Consider the following 20,374-nt stretch of genomic DNA (forward strand, 5'->3'; position numbering starts at 1 on the left):
ACCCCTTCCTTGCTGGGAGGGGTGCAGTCTGACATCAGTCTGGCCCCCAGGGGGTTAAGGGGGATGCAATACATCCTCCCTTAACCCCTTGGGGGTCAGACTGTAAGCAGCGATCTGTAAAGATGCTGCATACTGTAAGGTGCACAACACCGCTCACAATGATGGGTGTTGTGCTCCTGTTTGTGTGTTTTTTGTGTGTTTCTCCCTTTTTGTTTTTCAGATATCGGTATCCTGGGGATTACGTCGGATTCCATGGACTACGTCGATGACCAGCTGTTGTTCTTTGAATTTTTTTAATAAAATGGTCAATGAGGGGTGTGGGGGTGTTTTTATTTGAATAAAAAAATATTTTAAACTTGTGTCTTGTCTTTATTTCTTTACTTTATAGACTTAGTAGTGGAAGCCGTCTAATAGACGGAATCCATTACTAAGTTGGGGCCTAGTGTTAGCCGGTATAAAATGGCTAACACTAACCCCCCATTATTACCCCAGTACCCAATGCCACCAGGGGTACTGGGAAGAGCCGGGTGCCAGTGGTCCCGGAGCGTCAATATTGGCGCTCCTGGACCGGGCGGCAGCAGGCTGGTAAGATTTAGGCTGGGGAGGGCCTAAACCAATGGCTCTTCCCACCCTGGTGTTACCAGGCTGCTGTCGTTTGGTTTTTAACCCGGCTGGTTATAAAAATAGGGGGGACCCTATGCGGTTTTTTTTTTTTAAATAAATAAATAATTAAAAAAAAACGCATAGGGTCCCCCCTATTTTTATAACCAGCCGGGTTAAAAACCAAACGACAGCAGCCTGGTAACACCAGGGTGGGAAGAGCCATTGGTTTAGGCCCTCCCCAGCCTAAATCTTACCAGCCTGCTGCCGCCCGGTCCAGGAGCGCCAATTTTGACGCTCCGGGACCACTGGCACCCGGCTCTTCCCAGTACCCCTGGTGGCATTGGGTACTGGGGTAATAATAGGGGGTTAGTGTTAGCCATTTTATACCGGCTAACACTAGGCCCCAACTTAGTAATGGATTCCATCTATTAGACGGCTTCCACTACTAAGTCTATAAAGTAAAGAAATAAAGACAAGACACAAGTTTAAAATATTTTTTATTCAAATAAAAACACCCCCACACCCCTCATTGACCATTTTATTAAAAAAATTCAAAGAACAACCGCTGGTCATCGACGTAGTCCATGGAATCCGACATAATCCCCAGGATACCGATATCTGAAAAACAAAAAGGGAGAAACACACAAAAAACACACAAACAGGAGCACAACACCCATCATTGTGAGCGGTGTTGTGCTCCTTACAGTATGCAGCATCTTTACAGATCGCTGCTTACAGTCTGACCCCCAAGGGGTTAAGGGAGGATGTATTGCATCCCCCTTAACCCCCTGGGGGCCAGACTGATGTCAGACTGCACCCATCCCAGCAAGGAAGGGGTTAAGTGACCCCCCTTCCTTGCTGGGAGGGGTGCAGTGCCGGGGAGGGGGTGGGGAGAGCTCTATACTCACCCCGATGTGTCCTCTTCGCTGGTCCGCAGCACAATGAAGTCACTGTACTGCGGACCGGCTCATTATATGTGCGCTCAGCCGAACAGCCAATCAGCTGAGCGCACATATAATTCTAAATGTTTCTTCTAATAATGCTATTGTCATAACATAATTAGAAGAAACATTTGATGTTTTAATTAAAGTAAAGTGATGATTAGTACAGAATGCTCTATTGCCGGCATATGAATTACCGGCTTATAGAGCTTCCTGTACTAATTAATATTTAATTAAGAAAACACATTTTCGTTGAAATAAATACAGTTTCTTTGTTCAATAATTTAATTCTAACGAATCCATCATTGTGCAATTAAATATACTGTCAAAAAATAAATATATATATATAAATATACATTTATTTATATATATATTTATTTTAACAGTATATTTAATTGCAAAATGATGGAATCGTTTACATTTAATTATTGAACAATAAAAGGGACTTTATTAGACAGAAAATGTGTTTTATTAATTCAATATATTAACCATGACAGACATCGGCTATAGTGCAGAGGATCGCAAACCCCGGTAATAGCAATTTATGTAAACTGTTTCCCTGCTTTCCCAGATGCATCCAGAGGTGTTTGCATCACTTTCTTAACATTTTATTTGTTATTTTTAGTTGAACCAGATTTCCAAGTAAATGACCGTATGTTTTGAGCCGCATGTCTATTTTTTCCCACGGCCGGAGTTTCACCCGCACATTTACAGCCGCATAAAAAATACAGCCGCACAGTTACAGCGTGTGAACCCAGCCTCAATTTTCCAAAGAGTCTGTGAGGAATTTAAGGTGGAATCTGATTTGTTGCTAGGGGCAACTGAGCCTGTTTCACTTTACAGCATGTTTGATAAATCTCCCACATAGTATACACTTTGGCTGGGATCCCTAGCAGCGCCGCAAATAACTGACATGTCAGTCTGCTGCGGCCGCTATTCATTGAATAGCGGCCGCAGAAAACCCTGTCAGTTCACACAATGGAGCAGGCAGAACGGCTGGTGACATACATAGTAGGAGCATGTCCTTAGGATACACAAACAATATCACATCCATGGGGGGTCCAGCTCCTAGCAACCCCAATGATCAGCTGCTTGAAGGTACCAAGGCAGGAGCAGTGACAGCTCCATATATTTAGTAGTGGTTGTACTTGGTATTGCAGCTGGGGAGTGTAAGCTGATATAGCCAGGAAATTTCTGGTAGAGTAATGGTGCATCTACACAGACAGATTTATCTGACAGATCTTTGAAGCCAAAGCCAGGAATAGACTATGAACAGAGATCAGGTCATAAAGAAAAGACTGGGATCTATCCTCTTTTCAAATCCATTCCTGCCTTTGGCTTCCAAAATCTGTCAGATAAATCTCTCTGTGTACACGCACCCTTAGGGTCCATTTACACAAAAAGATTATCTGACAGATTATCTGCCAAAGATTTGAAGCCAAAGCCAGGAATGGATTTGAAAAGAGGGGAAATCTCAGGCTTTCCTTTATGACCTGATCTCTGTTTATAGTCTGTTCCTGGTTTTGGCTTCAAATCTTTGGCAGATAATCTGTCAGATAATCTTTCTGTGTAAATGGACCCTAAGCACTATCTAATGTTCACAAACTGTGTTTTTGCAACAAACAATGGCCGTTATTGCAAGTTGCAACAACGGCCTCTGTTTATTAACAATGTGAGACTACATTACAGTGTATGGAACAACAGCCGAAGTGTATACAGTCTGTATACACTACAGCTGGTGTTCTCTGAGGCCGCACAATAAAAATGACAGATCTATCTTGTGCGGCTGCTATTCAGTGGACAGCGGCCATACAAGATATCCTGTGCTCACAGGTTAAAGTACGGCTCCCAATTCAAATAAAGTGATGTTCATCCGGCCAATACTACTATTGGCCGGATGGACATGTGAGACAGCGGCTGTTGTTTGACATGGCCGTGTCACACAACCACCGCTGTTATTGCCATGTGTGAACATGACCTAAGGCTCCTAAAATCCATCCTTAGCACCTCGTGCACTATAGGGACATATGAGCAGGTTGCATGCTTCTAACCTTCTGATAGTTTAAAAGAAACCTTTAAATAGCTTAATTATTATAAGTACCAGGCTGCATGAACATAATAATGATATAAATGGTCTGTTTGGCAACATATGTTGGCGCAATATAAACATAATATAAAAATAAAAATAATATATTTACTTCAAATTTAAACAAACCCACATTTTTAGACTGTTTATGAGGCTTCTAGTCTTCTAAGTGAATCTATTTTTTTTTTGTATAAGGCTATGTTTACACACTGTGAGCGACCGGCCGTTCCGTGACTTACCGGCTGGATGATCTTTCCGGCCACAGGGTTCTGATGCGGGCACATCAGCGCGCGCCCACATCAGAACCTCCCACAGCACACAATGAAGCAAGCGGCAGGAGCCCCTCGCTTAATTGTGTGAACTGACAGGGTTTCCTACGGCCGCAATTCAATGAATTGCGGCTGCAGAAAACTGACATGTCAGTTATTTGCGGTGCCGCACGGGATCCCGGACGGAGCGTATACAATGTGTATACACTCCGGACGGGATCCTATAGATCAATAGGCAGTGTTCACAGGCGCATAAAGTACGCCCGTACTTATACGTAGTGTGAACATAGCCTAAGAGAGTAAAAACCCTCACACAACTTGTTAATTTGTAGTTTGAGTTCTGAGAATTTCATGGGTGACTTATTCTATATCTGTGACATCAATCCAATATTTGTCTTTATGCATGATCCCCGTAAAGTGTTCTATACATCACCATATGAACATATATATATATATATATATATATATAATATGCTTTATTCGATATATAGCATAGAACAAAGGCCTTACAAACCCTTCCATCAGGGGTCTTCGGTCCTTTATAGGGTGGTACTTCTCCTAGTAGGATTGGCCATTGTTCGTAGAACTCCTAGATGGAGAAGAATCCAGAATTGAAATGTGAATGAGCATATGTATTATACTGTATATTATTTGTTATAATCTGTCATTGTGCTATTACTCTCAACAGAAAGGTAATCTGTCAGTTCTGTAGCAGGTGCGGAGCTGCATACACAAGCAGATAGGGGATGCCTGTCAAACAAATCATGCCTTTGGCCATTTCCAGAGTTATAAAATTGCATTTTTCTTCGGAAGCTGAAGAGCCCCTGCTATATTCCTGTATCTACAGTTGTGTACCTGGTAGGGACCTGACAGATTCCCTTTAATAGAATGAAATAGATATTAGATAGAGTGCAAATTAGAAAACCACTGTATAAAAACTTTTTATAATATCTTATAGTTCAGATGACCCCCCCCCCCCATCACATCATTACATTATAAGGTAGATGTATAACTTTGATCGCAATAATTTAGAAATGAAGAGATAGAGAGAGAGAGAGAGAGAGAGACAGAGAGAGAGAGAGAGAGAGATAGATAGATAGATAGATAGATAGATAGATAGATAGATAGATAGATAGGAGATAGATAGATAGATAGATAGATAGATAGATAGATAGATAGGAGATAGATAGATAGATAGATAGATAGATAGATAGATAGATAGATAGATAGATAGATAGATAGATAGATAGGAGATAGATAGATAGATTGCAGGTATGAGTACAAAAGTAAAAATAAGGCTGGCAGGCTGCACTTTCTTCCTGACAACTTCCTGTGAGATTACTGTGTATCTGTCTAGAGCTGCATCAGTTTCTCTATGTTACGGATGAGGTTAGTGGGTTTGGAGACATGTTGTATCAGTAGGAATCACCTTTTCTTTTGTCATGTCCAGCAATGCAACAGAGTAACGGTCACAGTTCAGATATATCCTGACAGTGTAGAGAGCTTTGTGAAACTGACGTTCAATGTCAGTAAGTTCCTCAAACACCTTGTTGGCGCACCAAAGCAGGATCTGTGGAGAGGAAGCATAGTCAGGGGGGACAGGAAAGACAGAAGAACCTCTGTCTGGTCACAGTCATGTGCAGGTTGGAATGGAGTGGATGCACACAACACTTAGACACATCCAATGGCGCTAATCTGCACCGGGCTAATCCAATGGATTTTCCTTGTATAGGCCATGTTCCCACTTTATATGACACCGGCCATTGCGTGACCCGGCCGGGTCACGGAACGGCTGCTGTCAGAAAAGATCATGTTTACAGCTGCTGAATTTGGATGTGGGCACATCCATGCAAGCCCGCATCAGAATTCCCTGCTCCATTATGTGAACTGACAGGGTTTTCTGTGGCCGCTATTCAGTGAATAGCGGCCGCAGAAAACTGACATGTCCGCTAGGGATTCCAGCTGGAGTGTATATTATGTGTATACACTCTGGCCAGGATTCCTTAGAAGGCAGCACTACGTAAGTTCCGTAGTATTTACGGTGGTTGTTACAACGGAACTTACATAGTGTGAACCTAGCCTTAGTCTGTACAGTTTTTATAGCATGTGAATGGGTTTAGTACAGGAAGTCTCAGCTTAGTTTTAGACCTTTTAAAATTCTTAAAAAGTATGTTTAACTGAAACCTGATTAAAACAATAGGTAATTTTCTGATGACACATTCCCTTTAAGATTGTGCTACCAGTTTTTAGGATTGATGGGTAAGTTATGTGGGTAGTATGGGTGTCTTCTGTGCAATATAAGTCAGATAAGTTGGGCTCACAAGAAAAAAAAATGCACCCAGAAGAAATCTAGCTACATTCACGAAACTCGTGTACATCAAGGCTTCACTTCATGGATAACATGGTGATGTCACTTCCTGGATAACATGGTGATGTCACTTCCTGGATAACATGGTGATGTCACGACCCGACTCCCAGAGCTGTGCGGGCTGTGGCTGCTGGAGAGGATGATGGCAGGGGGACACTGAGGGACACAGGGCACTGGAGGGACACTGAGCATCCCCCTGCCATCATCCTTTACAGCAGTCACAGCCTGCACAGCTCTGGGAGTCGGGGTGTGACATCACCATGTTATCCAGGAAGTGACATCACCATGTTATCCAGGATGTGACATCACAATGTTATCCAGGAAGTGACATCACCATTTTTATCCAGGAAGTGAAGCTTTGATGCAGTAGTAAGTGCAAGGAAAAAAAGCACTTTATAAGCATTTCCGTAATAAGTGTATATTAGGGATTTGTATAACTTTGAAGGGCAATACAATACTTTAATAAAAATTTTCGCCTGACTTCTCCTTTAAGATGTCTACCAAAGACTCCACATCATAGGCAGGGCAAGCTGGGGTTATGGCATGACTTTCTGCAGGGGGTCATAGGTGACCTAACTGATTCAATGCCATGCCGTGTTTCGGCTTGTATAGCTGCCAGGGGTGGCTTTACTACTTACTGATTTGTAACCTTTTTCATGCCATAACTTCTTAATAAAATGATCTTTTGTTCTAAATTTGTAATCATTTGCTTATCTCCTCATATACTACATACAAGTTAAGTTTTGTCAGAGTAGCTCGTTTCCTTCTGGGTGCATTTATTGTTTTGCATGTGAATGTTTTTAACCAGTGCGATCACCCCAGAAGGCAACTATACTGGATCACTAGGCATATGTGAACCCGACTTTAGTGTGACACCAATACAAAAATAGGGGAGATTTAGATGTTGGTCAAAAAGGTCCTCACGGCAAATGACATGGACTCAGGTAATGAGTGTCCGTCCCGTTTAGTTGCATATAGAAATAACCACAAACAAAATATACTGAAAGTGTATAATATAGCTGCACACAGGACAACAGAGCTTACAATCCCCCTACTTTACCTGACTTTTCCTGGATTCAATGCTGTGAAGGTAGTTGATATGATGGTGTGTAAGAACAATGGATATAAAATCCAGATATTTAGTGAAGACCTGCAAAAATAGGTAAAATATATTATATATCCAATCCAATACATGTCTATATATAATGATTGGTAATGAAATACATAGAATTTCTTATTCACCGCTTCATCTTCTTTAGAAAAAGCCGGGGCGTTCTGTTTGTTAATGGCCATGATGACGGCTAGAACCTCCTTTCCATACATGATTGGTGTAGCCAATAGATTCTTTGTGGTGTAGCCGGTCTGTTTGTCCGCAAAGTCAGAGAAGTGAGTGTTCTGCAGAGAGAGATACATTGATGTATGAGCATAGCCACAATATCTGGGACCAAAAGGCTAGGTCACCCATGCATACATATACTGTACTTAGCTTCTCCACTTGTCCATGAAATGTTTTAGGCTATGTTCCTACTACGTGAAAATGACGCCCACCTTTCTGGACAGCCGGCATTTTAACGCTGCAAAGGCGGCCATCTATTGGTAATGAGGGCCGCAAATAATGATCATGATTATTATTTGCAGCTGTCATTACAAACAGACGCCCGTGTTTTGCTGCACAGTGTTTTCATGCCAGTGCTGCAACTTGGCTTTAAAGGGGTTATCCAGCGCTACAAAAACATGGACACTTTCTTCCAGAGACAGCACCGCTCTTATCTCCAGTTTAAGTCGGGGTTTGTAACTCAGTTCCATTGAAGTAAATGGAGCTTAATTGCAAACCAGACCTGAACTGCAGTGAAGAGTAGTGCTGTCTCTGGAAGAAAGTGGCCATGTTTTTGTAGCACTGGAAAACCTATTTCATATATCTGGTTTTCCACTTGTATTGCTTCTCTTGCCGGGGATGGATCATTATTGGTAGAAAATCATAGGAAAAATATGTGTGTGCAGTTGGAGTAGGAGAGCATCCCGGAGGAAAACAAGTTAATGTTTGGGGGTCACCAGAAACAGTCTAAATCCCATTCTAGCCCTATGAAGATACTTTCCTTAGCTTCTTCACTGAGGGGTGCACAGTGGTGGGCTTTCAGTGACTTGTGGAACATAGTTCCCATTGTGGGGGTACTGGTGCATCTCTAGGCCTGGCCTGAAGCCTTGAAAGGACATAGATGTGCTATTGGACTACTGTACAGCTTTTCCTTGAAGTCTTTTGTTTCTGTATTTGCATCTTCTCTCTGATTTGTGTTGTACAATGCATTCTTTGTAGGACTTTACTATACTCCAGGCAATCCCAAGTAATAAGACCTGACTAATGGAAGGTAGGAGCTAAGGCCCTTCTCACAGCTAGACCAAACAGGATTTTTACTGTCTGGGGAGAGAGAGGCTGGGTACTAATGCAATGTGCTAATGTAAGTGAATAGACTTCATCAATTGTACCTATAAATATATAAGTTATATAACAGTATAACGCAGTTTAGTCACCTTAGAACAACATAAAACAATAAGGCACAATTAAGGAATCATGCAATAGCATAAAAATACAACAACTATGTAATTAAATGACAACCAGAGATGAGCGGACTTGAAGTGTAAGTCTGGGTTCAGCAACTTCTCTGAACCTAAACACTCTGCATTTAACTCCCCTCTGGAAAAGTCAGTTGCCCCCTAGGGTTGCCAGGAAAACCTGGATATTACCTATGATGGCATCTATGTTTTCTAGACACAGGGAGTTAAATACTGCAAGATCATTTGTAGAGAAGTTGCTGAACCTCGACTTAAAGGAGAAGGCCGGTGAAAATTTTTATTACGGTATTGTATTTCCCCCCAAAAGTTATACAAATCACCAATATACACTTATTACGGGAAAGGCACATAAAGTGCTTTTTTTTCCGGCACTTACTACTGCATCAAGGCTTCACTTCCTGGATAAAATTGTGATGTCACGACCCGACTCCCAGAGCTGTGCAGGCTGTGGCTGCTGGAGAAGATGATGGCAGGGGGACACTGAGCATCCCTCTGCCATCATCCTCTCCAGCAGCCACAGCCCGCACAGCTCTGGGAGACGGGTCGTGACAACACAATTTTATTCAGGAAGTGAAGCCTTGATGCAGTAGTAAGTGTAGGAAAAAAAGCACTTTATAAGCATTTCCCGTAATAAGTGTATATTGGTGATTTGTATAACTTATGGAGGGCAATACAATACCGTAATAAAAATTTTCACCGGACTTCTCCTTTAAACTTGAAGTTCACTCATCTTTACTGACAACCAATATTCCTCCTCACAAACACACTTGGTGGGGCACTGCATGTAAATTTACTCCTTTTTGTGAGAAATTATGTATATAGTGCCACATACATATATAGTGCCACAATGTGCTCAAATCACAGGAGCCGAGTCACATCATAATTTTTATCTCAATGTAAACTTTAGATGACTTTCCAGGCAGAAACTTTAAACCGCAGGACATGGGATTAGGTGGTGGAGACCCCTAAATGGTGGAGGTCCCAGAGCGTTGGTTATCAGGTTCGTGGACAGACAATAGAAGGCTGGGGGGTTAATATGGAAATCCACTGCTGAAAGTATCAAGTAAATGAAGCTGGATGTGGTGGGAAGAATGACACTCAGAAATCTATTCTGGCACCAAATTCAAAATTAATGGATTGTAAGCCCTCACAGCCTGTTTTTTACCCTTATTGCTTGTATAGCGCTCTGGAATTAAAGGGGTTATCCAGCGCTACAAAAACATGGCCACTTTTCCCCCGCTCTTGTCTCCAGGTTAGGTGTGGTTTGCAATTAAGCTCCATTTACTTCAATGGAACTGAGTTCCAAACGCCACCCAATCTGGAGACAAGAGAGAGGAACAAGTGGCCATGTTATTCTAGCACTGGATAACCCCCTTAAAGGGAACCATTCAGCTTGTTTGGCTGATATGGTTCCCAGCATCACTGGATAAAGCTGCTGCTCAGCCTGCAGGACATAGTGTCAAACCCCCCAACACACACACACACACTCACACAAACATTTTTTATTTTTTTTTATGCACCTTTATACCCTTCTTTTACTGCATTGTTTGTCCAAGAACTGTTTGGATAATATTGAAAAATAACAATAACATAGAAAAATCTCTTGGGATGAAGTTCTTGGTCCGTCTGTCCAACAATTTTTTAGGAAAATGACTAAACAGTAGACCAAGGGGGATCAATATGAGGTTAGTCCAGTGAAAATCTTTTTCTTTCAAATCAACTGGTGTCAGAAAGTTATATAGATTTGCAATTTACTTCTATTTAAAAATCTCAAGTCTTCCCATACTTATCAGCTGATGTATGTCCTGTAAGAAGTGTTGTTTTATTTTCAGCTCTCTGCTGACATCTCTGGCCGAGACAGGAACTGTCCAGAGCAGAAAAGGTTTTCTATAGGGATTCATAGAAAACCGAGACAGAGTTCCTGTCTCGGCCAGAGATGGCAGCAGTGTGTCAGACTGAAAATAAAACATTTCCTGCATGACATACAGCAGCTAATAAGTACTGGAAGACTTGAGATGTATTAATAGAAGTAAATTACAAATCTATATAACTTTCTGATATCAACTGATTTGAAAGAAAGAGATTTTTGCTGGATAACTTCTTTAAGATCAGGCAATTTCAGAAATAATGTGAATAAAGTGTTTTGTTTTTTTTTGTTTTTTTTTTTTGTTTTTACTGTAGTAGTAGATGCTTGGAACAAACTTAAGCAGATGTGGTTGGTAAATCCTGCCTGGGATAAATATATAAGGGCAATATAACAAGGGGGGAGGCAATGCTAGAAGGATCAGCTGGCTGACAATCTTCTATATTTCATCAGGTGACCAGAGCAGATCATTATCTTCAATGAAAATATGGAAAACATAAATCTGGAAAACACGAGAAAATATAAATCTGGAAAACACGAGAAACTGATAAAAAGTGGAAATTTTTTGAATTTGTAAAAAAAAAAAATGTTAAAATGCTGAATACTGCTTTACTAAAAAGGTTAATAAACTGCTGCAGATTAGGAAGTAAGAACACATCAAACCACGTCCATACCGCACCGATGAGCTGCGGCAGAATCTGAGATAATCTGAATATTACTGGGATTACCTGCGCTCCATGCCATTATCCTGTTATCAGATTTTATACCCCATATTCAGCAATCTGCACTATTTCTCTGCCAGGCGGCAGACTGCCTCTTAGATGATATCATTTTAATTCTTTTTGCATTAATTGAATGAGAGTCAGGCCATCAACAATCTACATTCAGGGTGAGATTATATGGGGTTCATTTACTGATGAATAGTCTCCGAGGGCAGACAGCAATAAGTGATATAACATGTAGAGACATAAGGTAATAGTGATTAAAGGGGTTATCCAGCGAAAATAAATAAATAAATAAATTTAGATCAACTGGTTTCAGAAAGTTATATAGAATTGTAAATTACTTATATTAAAAAAAAAGTTCAGTACTTATCAGCTGCTGCATGTGCTGCAGGAAGTGGTGGATTCTTTCCAGTCTGACACAGTGCTCTCTGCTGCCACGTCTGTCCAAGACAGGAACTGTCCAGAGTAGCAGCAAATCCCCATAGAAAACCTCTCCTCCTCTGGACAGTTCCTGCTATGGACAGAGGTAGCAGCAGAGAGCATTGTGTCAGACTGAAAAGAATCCACCACTTCTTGCAGGATTTACAGCAGCTGATAAGTATGGGCAGATGAGATTTTTAAATAGAAGTAAATGACAAATCTATATACCTTTCTGAAACCAGCTGTTTTGAAAGAAAATGATGTTTTCCGGAGTACCCCTTTAATATACTGTTTTCACCCCCAATATTTTATTGCTATATTGATAATAATGTGTATCGAGAATTATGCAGCCATTATGCAGCCATATATTATGATGCCCTAGGCAGCTGCCTAGTCTGCCTATAACCAGAACTAAATGTACAGTCTTGGGGTAATCTAGGAATTCCCATTCATTATGTTATAGACCAGTCATAGTCCAGCCATGCAATAGTCTGGGAAAGTATTTGGGATTATTAACCAGGGTTTTCAAAGATTTAACTCAAGTTGACTATAAAATATAGATGGAGAGATGGGTGATCATTCCTACATTTATAGTCCTTTAGCATATGTCACTCTATGGCTATGTTCCCTCAAGGTTTTTTCTTGTCCGTTTATAATTTTTTAAAATGACATCCGTTATTTTGCGGTTTGGCCGCCCATCAGTGCAGTGACGGCTGTTGTTCCATTATTCTAGTTCATTTGGACTAATTCCCCTTTGGATGTGTCTTTAATTGAAAAGTCCTTTGAGTTTAAAGGGGAAGTGCGGCGTTAAAAAATTATTCACAGAATAAAACACATTACAAAGTTATACAACTTTGTAATGTATGTTATGTCTGTGAATCGCCCCCTTCCCCGTGTCCCAACACCCCCACCCGTGTTGGTGCATTATACATTACCTGATCCGTGTCGAGGGCTGTCCGCCATTTTGTGCCAAACGTCATCTTCGGACGGACGGCCGAGTCGCTGCCGCCCGTCCCCCTCCGCCGCGTCACAACTGTGCTTAGCCGCGATTGGCTGAGCACAGTTATGCTCAGCCAATCACGGCTGAGCATCGGATGACGCTGCAGGGGGGGGGCGGCATTCGGAACAGACGGATTCTTTACCGCCGCACTACCCCTTTAATATCAAAAATGGTGAAAGGAAGAACTGTGTGTGAACAACTAAAAAATAACGTCCATTCTTTGCAAAAGACGTCCAAAAATAATTGCCATGAACATTTTTTTGACATCGGCGCCAGCAACGTCCATCATTTAAAGGGTAACTCTAAAGTTTCATGGGCGGCAGGATACACAGTGATAAAACCTGTGCTGCACCGCGCTCCCGATGCAGGCAAGCGCCATGAACGGATTACTTCCAACAGTGCTTTTGACTGTATTGACTGCTTATCCTGACGCCCGCAAAACTTTATAGTTACCCTTTAATACACTGTGTGCATTAGACGTCCGTCATTCTATTGACTTCAATGCATTCAGTTAAAATGCGTCAATAACAGATGTCTTTTCTCTCTCTCTTTTTTTTTTTTTTTTTTTTTTTTTTACTTATTAGTGAGAACATTGGGGGAGATTTATCAAACATGGTGTAAAGTCAAACTGGCTCAGTTGCCCCTAGCAACCAATCAGATTCCACCTTTTATTTTTCAAAGAGTCTGTGAGGAATGAAAGGTGGAATCTGATTGGTTGCCGGGGGCAACTGAGCCAGTTTCACTTTACACCATGTTTGATAATTCTCCCCCATGGTGTAAAGTGAAACTGGCCCAGTTGCCCCTAGCAACCAATCAGATTCCACCTTTCATTTTCCAAAGAGTCTGTGTGGCATAAAAAATGGAATCTGATTGGTTGCTAGGGGCAACTGGGCCAGTTTCACTTTACACCATGGGGGAGAATTATCAAACATGATGTAAAGTGAAACTGGCTCAGTTGCCCCCGGCAACCAATCAGATTCCACCTTTCATTCCTCACAGACTCTTTGAAAAATAAAAGGTGGAATCTGATTGGTTGCTAGGGGCAACTGAGCTAGTTTCACTTTACACCATGTTTGATAAATCTTCCCCATACCGTGATATGGAATAGATACAGTGAGTGGTATCGAGCTTCTGTGCACCGCCTCACCCTGTGGCATTACACCGCACAGATTCTACTTGATCTTTACCCCTGTAATCAGCCTTGTGCACTTAGCAGGATTATCCCCAGCTCGCCATGTGCCGGAGGGCCAGAATACAGCAAGGACTTTTACTCAGTATCACCTGTGCAGGATTGTCAGACAAACTCTGACGGCTTTTGATTTCAAATGATAAATTAGATGTATGGCAAGAGACTAATGCTGCGTTTACACGGAACGTTTATCGATCGAATTTTCGCTATAACGATCCCATATGAGCAATAATCGTTCCGTGTAAACACAGCAAACGATCAAGCGATGAGCGAAAAATCGTTCATTTTGATCTTTCAACGTTCTCAAATCGTCATTCGTCGTTCACTAAAAATTCGCAGATCGCTTCGTGTGAACAGTCTTTCGAAGATTCACCCTTCGATTTCTTACGAATCTTCTAACGATTTTTCTCCATCTAAACGCTGATCGTTATAAAAACCAAATCGTTGCTTCAAAATCGTTAATCGTTTGATTGGGCGAATTAACGTTCCGTGTAAACCCAGCATTACGTATTATTATTATTACAATTATTTATAGTGAGACATTTATATGCAGAGTTAAAAATGTACAGATCTATTACATGTATAATAGACGTACAGAAAACAATATTATACCAGGAAGAACAGAAGGAAACATTGTGTTAGCAGATAAGGCCGTATCATTTGGATTTTACCATTTATTTCATATAATTTTGATAGCAACATTGATTATGCTTACAGCTTGCAGTACCACCTATGACCACTATTGGCAGTATAAAATATTGCAGTGTCACCTTCTGTATTATAAATCAGAAATGTGGAACCTTCGGCCCTCCAGCTGTTGCAAAACTACAATTCCCATCATGCCTGGACAGCCAAAGCTTTAGCTTCAGCTGTCCAGGCATGATGGGAATTGTAGTTTTGCAACAGCTGGAGGGCCGAAGGTTCCCCATCCCTGTTATAAATCATGCAAAACCGACATCTGAAGTGTAACAACCTTTAAATGAAGAACTCTTCACAAAAGACTCTTTTTTTTCTTATTACAATAAAAAACAAATGGCCAATGCTTTCATAATTTAAGTATTTCCCCACCACACCACACAGACTTATAATACACGCTTCAAATTACAGAAATGACTGTATACCACCTTACTCTGTACCTGTAAGTAGCTGTAAGCATCCTGTGCCTGGTATTTGTATTTCTATTCCAATGGCAGCTTCGGAGAGCGCCCCCTCCTGGTCGGTGATTATAATGTCTCTAACAGGCATTGCTAGGGCTTAGACGTTTAGGTTGCGTACTGTTCAGGTATATGTAATCTGTCTGCGGTGAAGCCGACGGAGTGTAAGTAGGTTAAACGGATGGTGCTTTGACAGGTTCAGATCACTGATTGCGTAAATGGCGTCATCTCCTACATCAGAGCAGATATAGATCCTAGAAGATCCTAGAATAAATATGCCACGTGGCGTGGGTGTATTGTTGCAATGGTGGACTTTAAAGGGTACTTTTTCTTTCAAATCAACTGGCGTCAGAAAGTTATATACCTTTGTAATTTAGTTCTGTTTCAATATCTCAAGTCTTCAAGTACTCCAGCTGCTGCATGTCCTGCAGGAAGTGGTGTATTCTTTCCAGTCTGACACAGTGCTCTCTGATGACATCTCTGTCTGAGACAGGAACTGTCCAAAGCAGGAGAGGGTTTTCTATAGGGATTTGCTGCTGCTCTGGACAGTTCCTGTCTCAGACAGAGATGTCAACAGAGAGCACTGTGTCAGACTGGAAAGAATACACCACTTCCTGCAGGACATACAGCAGCTGATAAGTATGGGAAGACTTGAGAATTTTAAATAGAAGTAAATTACAAATCTATATAACTTTTTGTGACTGTGGGCTGCGACCACTTGTAGGTTGCAATGCAATCCTATGCACATGAATAGGTGGCCAAGTCACGTAACCAGGATTCGGTTTGTATGCCTACTTGACCACGTGCCTGCACTGCCCCACATCATCGGGCTCCTGAACCCCACTGGATGTCGCTTTCTCTTGGCTTAGGGGTACATTACGACCCAGCTGAAACCTCACCAAAGAGCGGGATGTATCCCGCTTAGCCAATCAGTGACTGCAGTGGTGTCCTGGCCCAGTCACTGACTGGCTGATCGGGGGATCCGTCTGCCGGGTTGTGACGTAGCAGCAGGGGAGATATACAGACTGTCAGCGGGGTCTAGGAGCAGGTCGCGGAGCTGTGCGGGCACCCTGATGGGTAAATATACCTTTATTATCTTCCCCCCCACCCCCTGCCCCAAATGATTTTTTCCCCGGCACCGGACTTCACCTTTAAGAAGACTTTGCTCTTGTGCATAAATATTAACACACCTGTTTACAAAGAGCTTTATTATGAAAATATTTAGAATTCTGTTATATTAAAAATATCATTAATATTAGTATTATTTGTTTATACATATGAATGCCTTTCAGGGTGTTCACAGTCAGAAAAGGCTTAAAGAGTTCGTAGTTTTATTTAGTTTGACAGCTGACCAGGCCATTCTGACCAGGCAGCCTGACTGATCAAGGGTCGGTGACTGATCGCCAATTACGGAGTCTGTCTGCACGCAGACAGGAAATAATGGCAGCCTCCTGATTCTTCTGCAATGGCAGATGGAGGAGAGAAGGATCAAGCTTGTTTTCTGATCCATTTATTCTTGTGGAGATAAGCGGTCGCCAGAGCTGTCTGGCTGAGCTGAGAGTGCATGTGTATGCAGGGATACCTAATGGCCAAATGAATGTTCAGCTGCTAGCTATCTTATGTGTGTGGCAAGATTAGCTTGTAAAACTTTTCATTTCCCCGTACTTCATGATTTTAAAATATCTGGAGATGGTCAACGCAGCCCCTGGAGGTGGTGAGCACTGTGTCTGGAGGTGGCCAGCGCAGCCTCTGGAGGTGGTCAGCACAGTGTCTGGAGTTGGTCAGCGCAGCCCCTGGAGGTGGTCAGCACTGTGTCTGGAGGTGGTCAGCGCAGCCCCTGGAGGTGGTCAGCGCAGCCCCTGGAGGTGGTCAGCGCAGCCCCTGGAGGTGGTCAGCACTGTGTCTGGAGGTGGTCAGCGCAGCCCCTGGAGGTGGTCAGCACAGTGTCTGGAGTTGGTCAGCGCAGCCCCTGGAGTCGGTCAGCACTGTGTCTGGAGGTGGTCAGCGCAGCCCCTGGAGGTGGTCAGCGCAGCCCCTGGAGGTGGTCAGCGCAGCCCCTGGAGGTGGTCAGCACAGTCTCTGGAGGTGGTCAGCGCAGCCCCTGGAGGTGGTCAGCGCAGCCTCTGGAGGTGGTCAACAAAGTATCTGGAGGTGGTCAGCTTAGCCTGGGAGCCGTGTCAGTCGTCATTTTATATACTGTAACTGTGGGTGAAGGGCTCACATTATCATCTGTCACCATGACTACCACTATCATTTTTCCACAATTAAAATGTTGGGGCCCTTCGTCTCTGGCCGGACTAGTTTAATTTTCAGAATCTCCCCCTGGGGGTGCAGGTTACCCGTATCTCTTATACTTTAGTTGCATCATTTCCCATTACTGATACCTGTGGGATAAACTAATATTGATCAGAGCGTTGTCCTCAGGATAGCCCTAAACTGAACTTTTAGTAATGAAAGTCAACACTTTGCAACACATGAAGCTGATGAGTGTTTTACAGGCTCAGACACAAATATTGATGTTGACAAGCCGAATATCGTCCTGACTAGAACATTACATCTGCAGCCTTATTCACGCCTTGAGGCACAAAACATATAGTCATCTTTTACCTTTAATAACTTAAGAGCTGAAAGTACAGTATATCAGTTGGCTAACAAGCTGTTGTGACACTACAACTCCCAGCATGCCACAGCTGAACCAGACATACAATTTTGAGGGCATCTTACTACCTCTATCAATGCAATTCTACTTGTAGTTTTGCAATAGTTTTAGAGCCATAGGTTGAGCAACACTACTACACACTGACACCTGGGAGGTGGGGAAGTGTAAACCAGAAGAGAGCTGCGGCTTACACCTAGGGAACTAGTTTCTAGCTTACAATGGGGAGGCGCATGATGAATGTCACTGGGGCTGGCAATGGTAATGCTTGGTAATGAAGGGAAGTCTGGCTTAGAGGGGAAATTACAATGGGGGGTATAATTTATCCCTGAAGATCCTTATGTTCTTCAAAAAGTGAGTGACACAATTATTGCACTTCAACACCACAAAGAGGTTCTGCAGCAGCTGAGGTGTTTATTTTAGGGGATAATGTACACCTCTATTTCCTTAGGGTGGGACCTACATACATATCGCCTATCTAGACTTCAGCAAGGCTTTTGATACAGTTCCCCATAAAGAGCTGATAGAGAAGTTGGAGAAAATTGGACTTAATCCCTGGATAGTTCAGTGGATTTGTGGTTGGCTGAAGGAGAGATATCAGAGGGTTGTTGGTAATGGTGTATATTCCGAGCAGAGACTGGTTACAAGTGGTGTGCCACAAGGGTCTGTTCTGGGTCCTATTCTTTTTAATATGTTTGTAAGTGACATAGGAGAAGGGTTGGTAGGTAAAGTTTGTCTGTTTGCTGACAACACAAAAGTGTGCAATAGGGTTGATATTCCTGGAGGTGTCAGTAATATGGAAAATGATTTAGCTTTGCTAGATAAGTGGTCCAAACTGTGGAAATTGAAGTTCAACGTTTCCAAATGTAAAATAATGCACTTGGGGAGGAGGAATCCTCTATCCGAGTATCACATCAGCAGTACTGTGTTGGAAAAGACTTCAGAAGAGAAGGATTTAGGGGTAATGATTTCTGACAGCCTTAAAATGAGTCACCAGTGCAACCAGGCGGTGGGGAAAGCAAATCGTATGCTGGGGTGTATAACTAGAGGTATAACCAGTAGGAAGAGGGAGATTGTGATCCCGCTGTATAGAGCTCTGGTGAGGCCACATCTGGAATACTGTGTCCAGTTCTGGAGACCTCACCTAAAAAAGGACATTGATAAAATAGAACAGGTCCAAAGACGGGCTACAAAATTGGTGGAGGGTGTGAGGCATAAACCATATCAGGAAAGACTTAAAGATTTGAATCTGTATAGTCTGGAGAAAAGACGGGAAAGGGGGGACATGATTGAAACCTTTAAGTATGTTAAGGGACTAAATAAGGTTCAGGAGGGAAGTGTTTTTAGTAAAAAACTGAGCTCAAGAACAAGAGGACACAGTGAGAGGTTAGTTGGGGGAAAGATCAGAAGCAATGTGAGAAAATATTATTTTACTGAAAGAGTAGTAGATACCTGGAACAAACTTCCAGCAGAGGTGGTTGGTAAATCTACAATAACAGAATTTAAACACGCCTGGGATAGACATATATCTATCCTAAGATAATAAGAAAGAAAATACTAAAAGGGCAGACTAGATGGACCCAGTGGTCTTTTTCTGCCGACAATCTTCTATGTTTCTATATACCCCAGCCCTTTAAATCCCTTAATCTAAGGCAGACTCCTTGCTTTGCACCCAATGTGATATCAATAAGACATCTTAATCTCACGTGCCTTATCGCTGAGGACAATTATTGGAAGTGCAATTGATGCGGACATTACTTTACCAAGATCTGTACTTTTACAGATTCTAAACATATTCCTCAATCATTACTCTTATCCATAGACACTATGGTTTTAGCCACTTACCTTTTTCACGTCGGGGACATTGAAAGTCTTCTTTGTGTGAGCCACCCACCCCACGATACCAATATCTAAAGGGAAAACTATCTCACTTTCCGGCGATACAAGGTTGTCTTCCAATTTTGAGTCCTTGGTGACATTGAAGAGCCTGGTGGCCAGCTCTGGGATTCCGTTCCGGGATCTATAGGCAAAAAAGCTACAGTAGCTGGCTTGAAGGAACAAGGCCAGTCTTTGAAGGACTTTATGAATGGTCTTCTCCATGTTACTGGCATCTTGAATCTCCCTCACTAAATCCAACAAGATGTCGGCTTCTTCCAGTTTTGTTAGGTCATGAAACGACACCCCGTCCTTTAGGTTCAGCTGTTTGTTGTTGAACAGAGCTCCGACAGACTCGCTTCTCAATTTTCTGTCGAAATAATCCTTGGCAAATTGAGGGTTGTTTTCCAGATACTTCTCAACATCTTCTTTCTTCAACTCTCCCATCTTTTTATAGTTTTTTTTTTCTTTCTCAGCAATGCATATTTAAATATTTTTAGTCATAAAAGACATGGCCAATTGGTCATTCTGTGGACTATCTCTATGAACACTGATGTATCCTTGAGAGCTTAAAAAATCCTGGCCAACCTTCTTGAGGTTTGACAGAAGGCACTAGCTTAGTGTCTTCTTAGCCTCGGATTCTGAAGACGGCT

General features: G+C 42.2%; 1 protein-coding gene across 4 annotated transcripts in view; it reads right to left on the reverse strand.

The window, feature by feature from the left end:
* Nucleotides 1-20,168, reverse strand: part of PDE6C (phosphodiesterase 6C) — a 49,619-nt gene extending 29,451 nt beyond the window's left edge. Inside the window, exons 1-5 of one of the 4 annotated variants that reach the window (XM_069978988.1) lie at nt 19,692-20,168; nt 7,510-7,662; nt 7,328-7,417; nt 5,329-5,469; nt 4,414-4,488 (exon numbers count right to left, since the gene is read on the reverse strand). In XM_069978988.1, coding sequence (XP_069835089.1) covers nt 4,414-4,488; nt 5,329-5,469; nt 7,328-7,417; nt 7,510-7,662; nt 19,692-20,168 — 936 coding nt within the window. Of the gene's footprint in view, nt 1-3,869; nt 3,914-4,409; nt 4,489-5,328; nt 5,470-7,327; nt 7,418-7,509; nt 7,663-12,782; nt 12,835-19,691 lie in introns of those variants that run through there. The other 3 variants (XM_069978989.1, XM_069978990.1, XM_069978991.1) reach the window with 3 other exon arrangements.
* Between the last annotated feature and the right edge of the window lie 206 nt (nt 20,169-20,374).

Source organism: Dendropsophus ebraccatus, chromosome 8 (genome assembly GCF_027789765.1).
Source record: "Dendropsophus ebraccatus isolate aDenEbr1 chromosome 8, aDenEbr1.pat, whole genome shotgun sequence".
Lineage (NCBI taxonomy): Eukaryota > Metazoa > Chordata > Amphibia > Anura > Hylidae > Dendropsophus > Dendropsophus ebraccatus.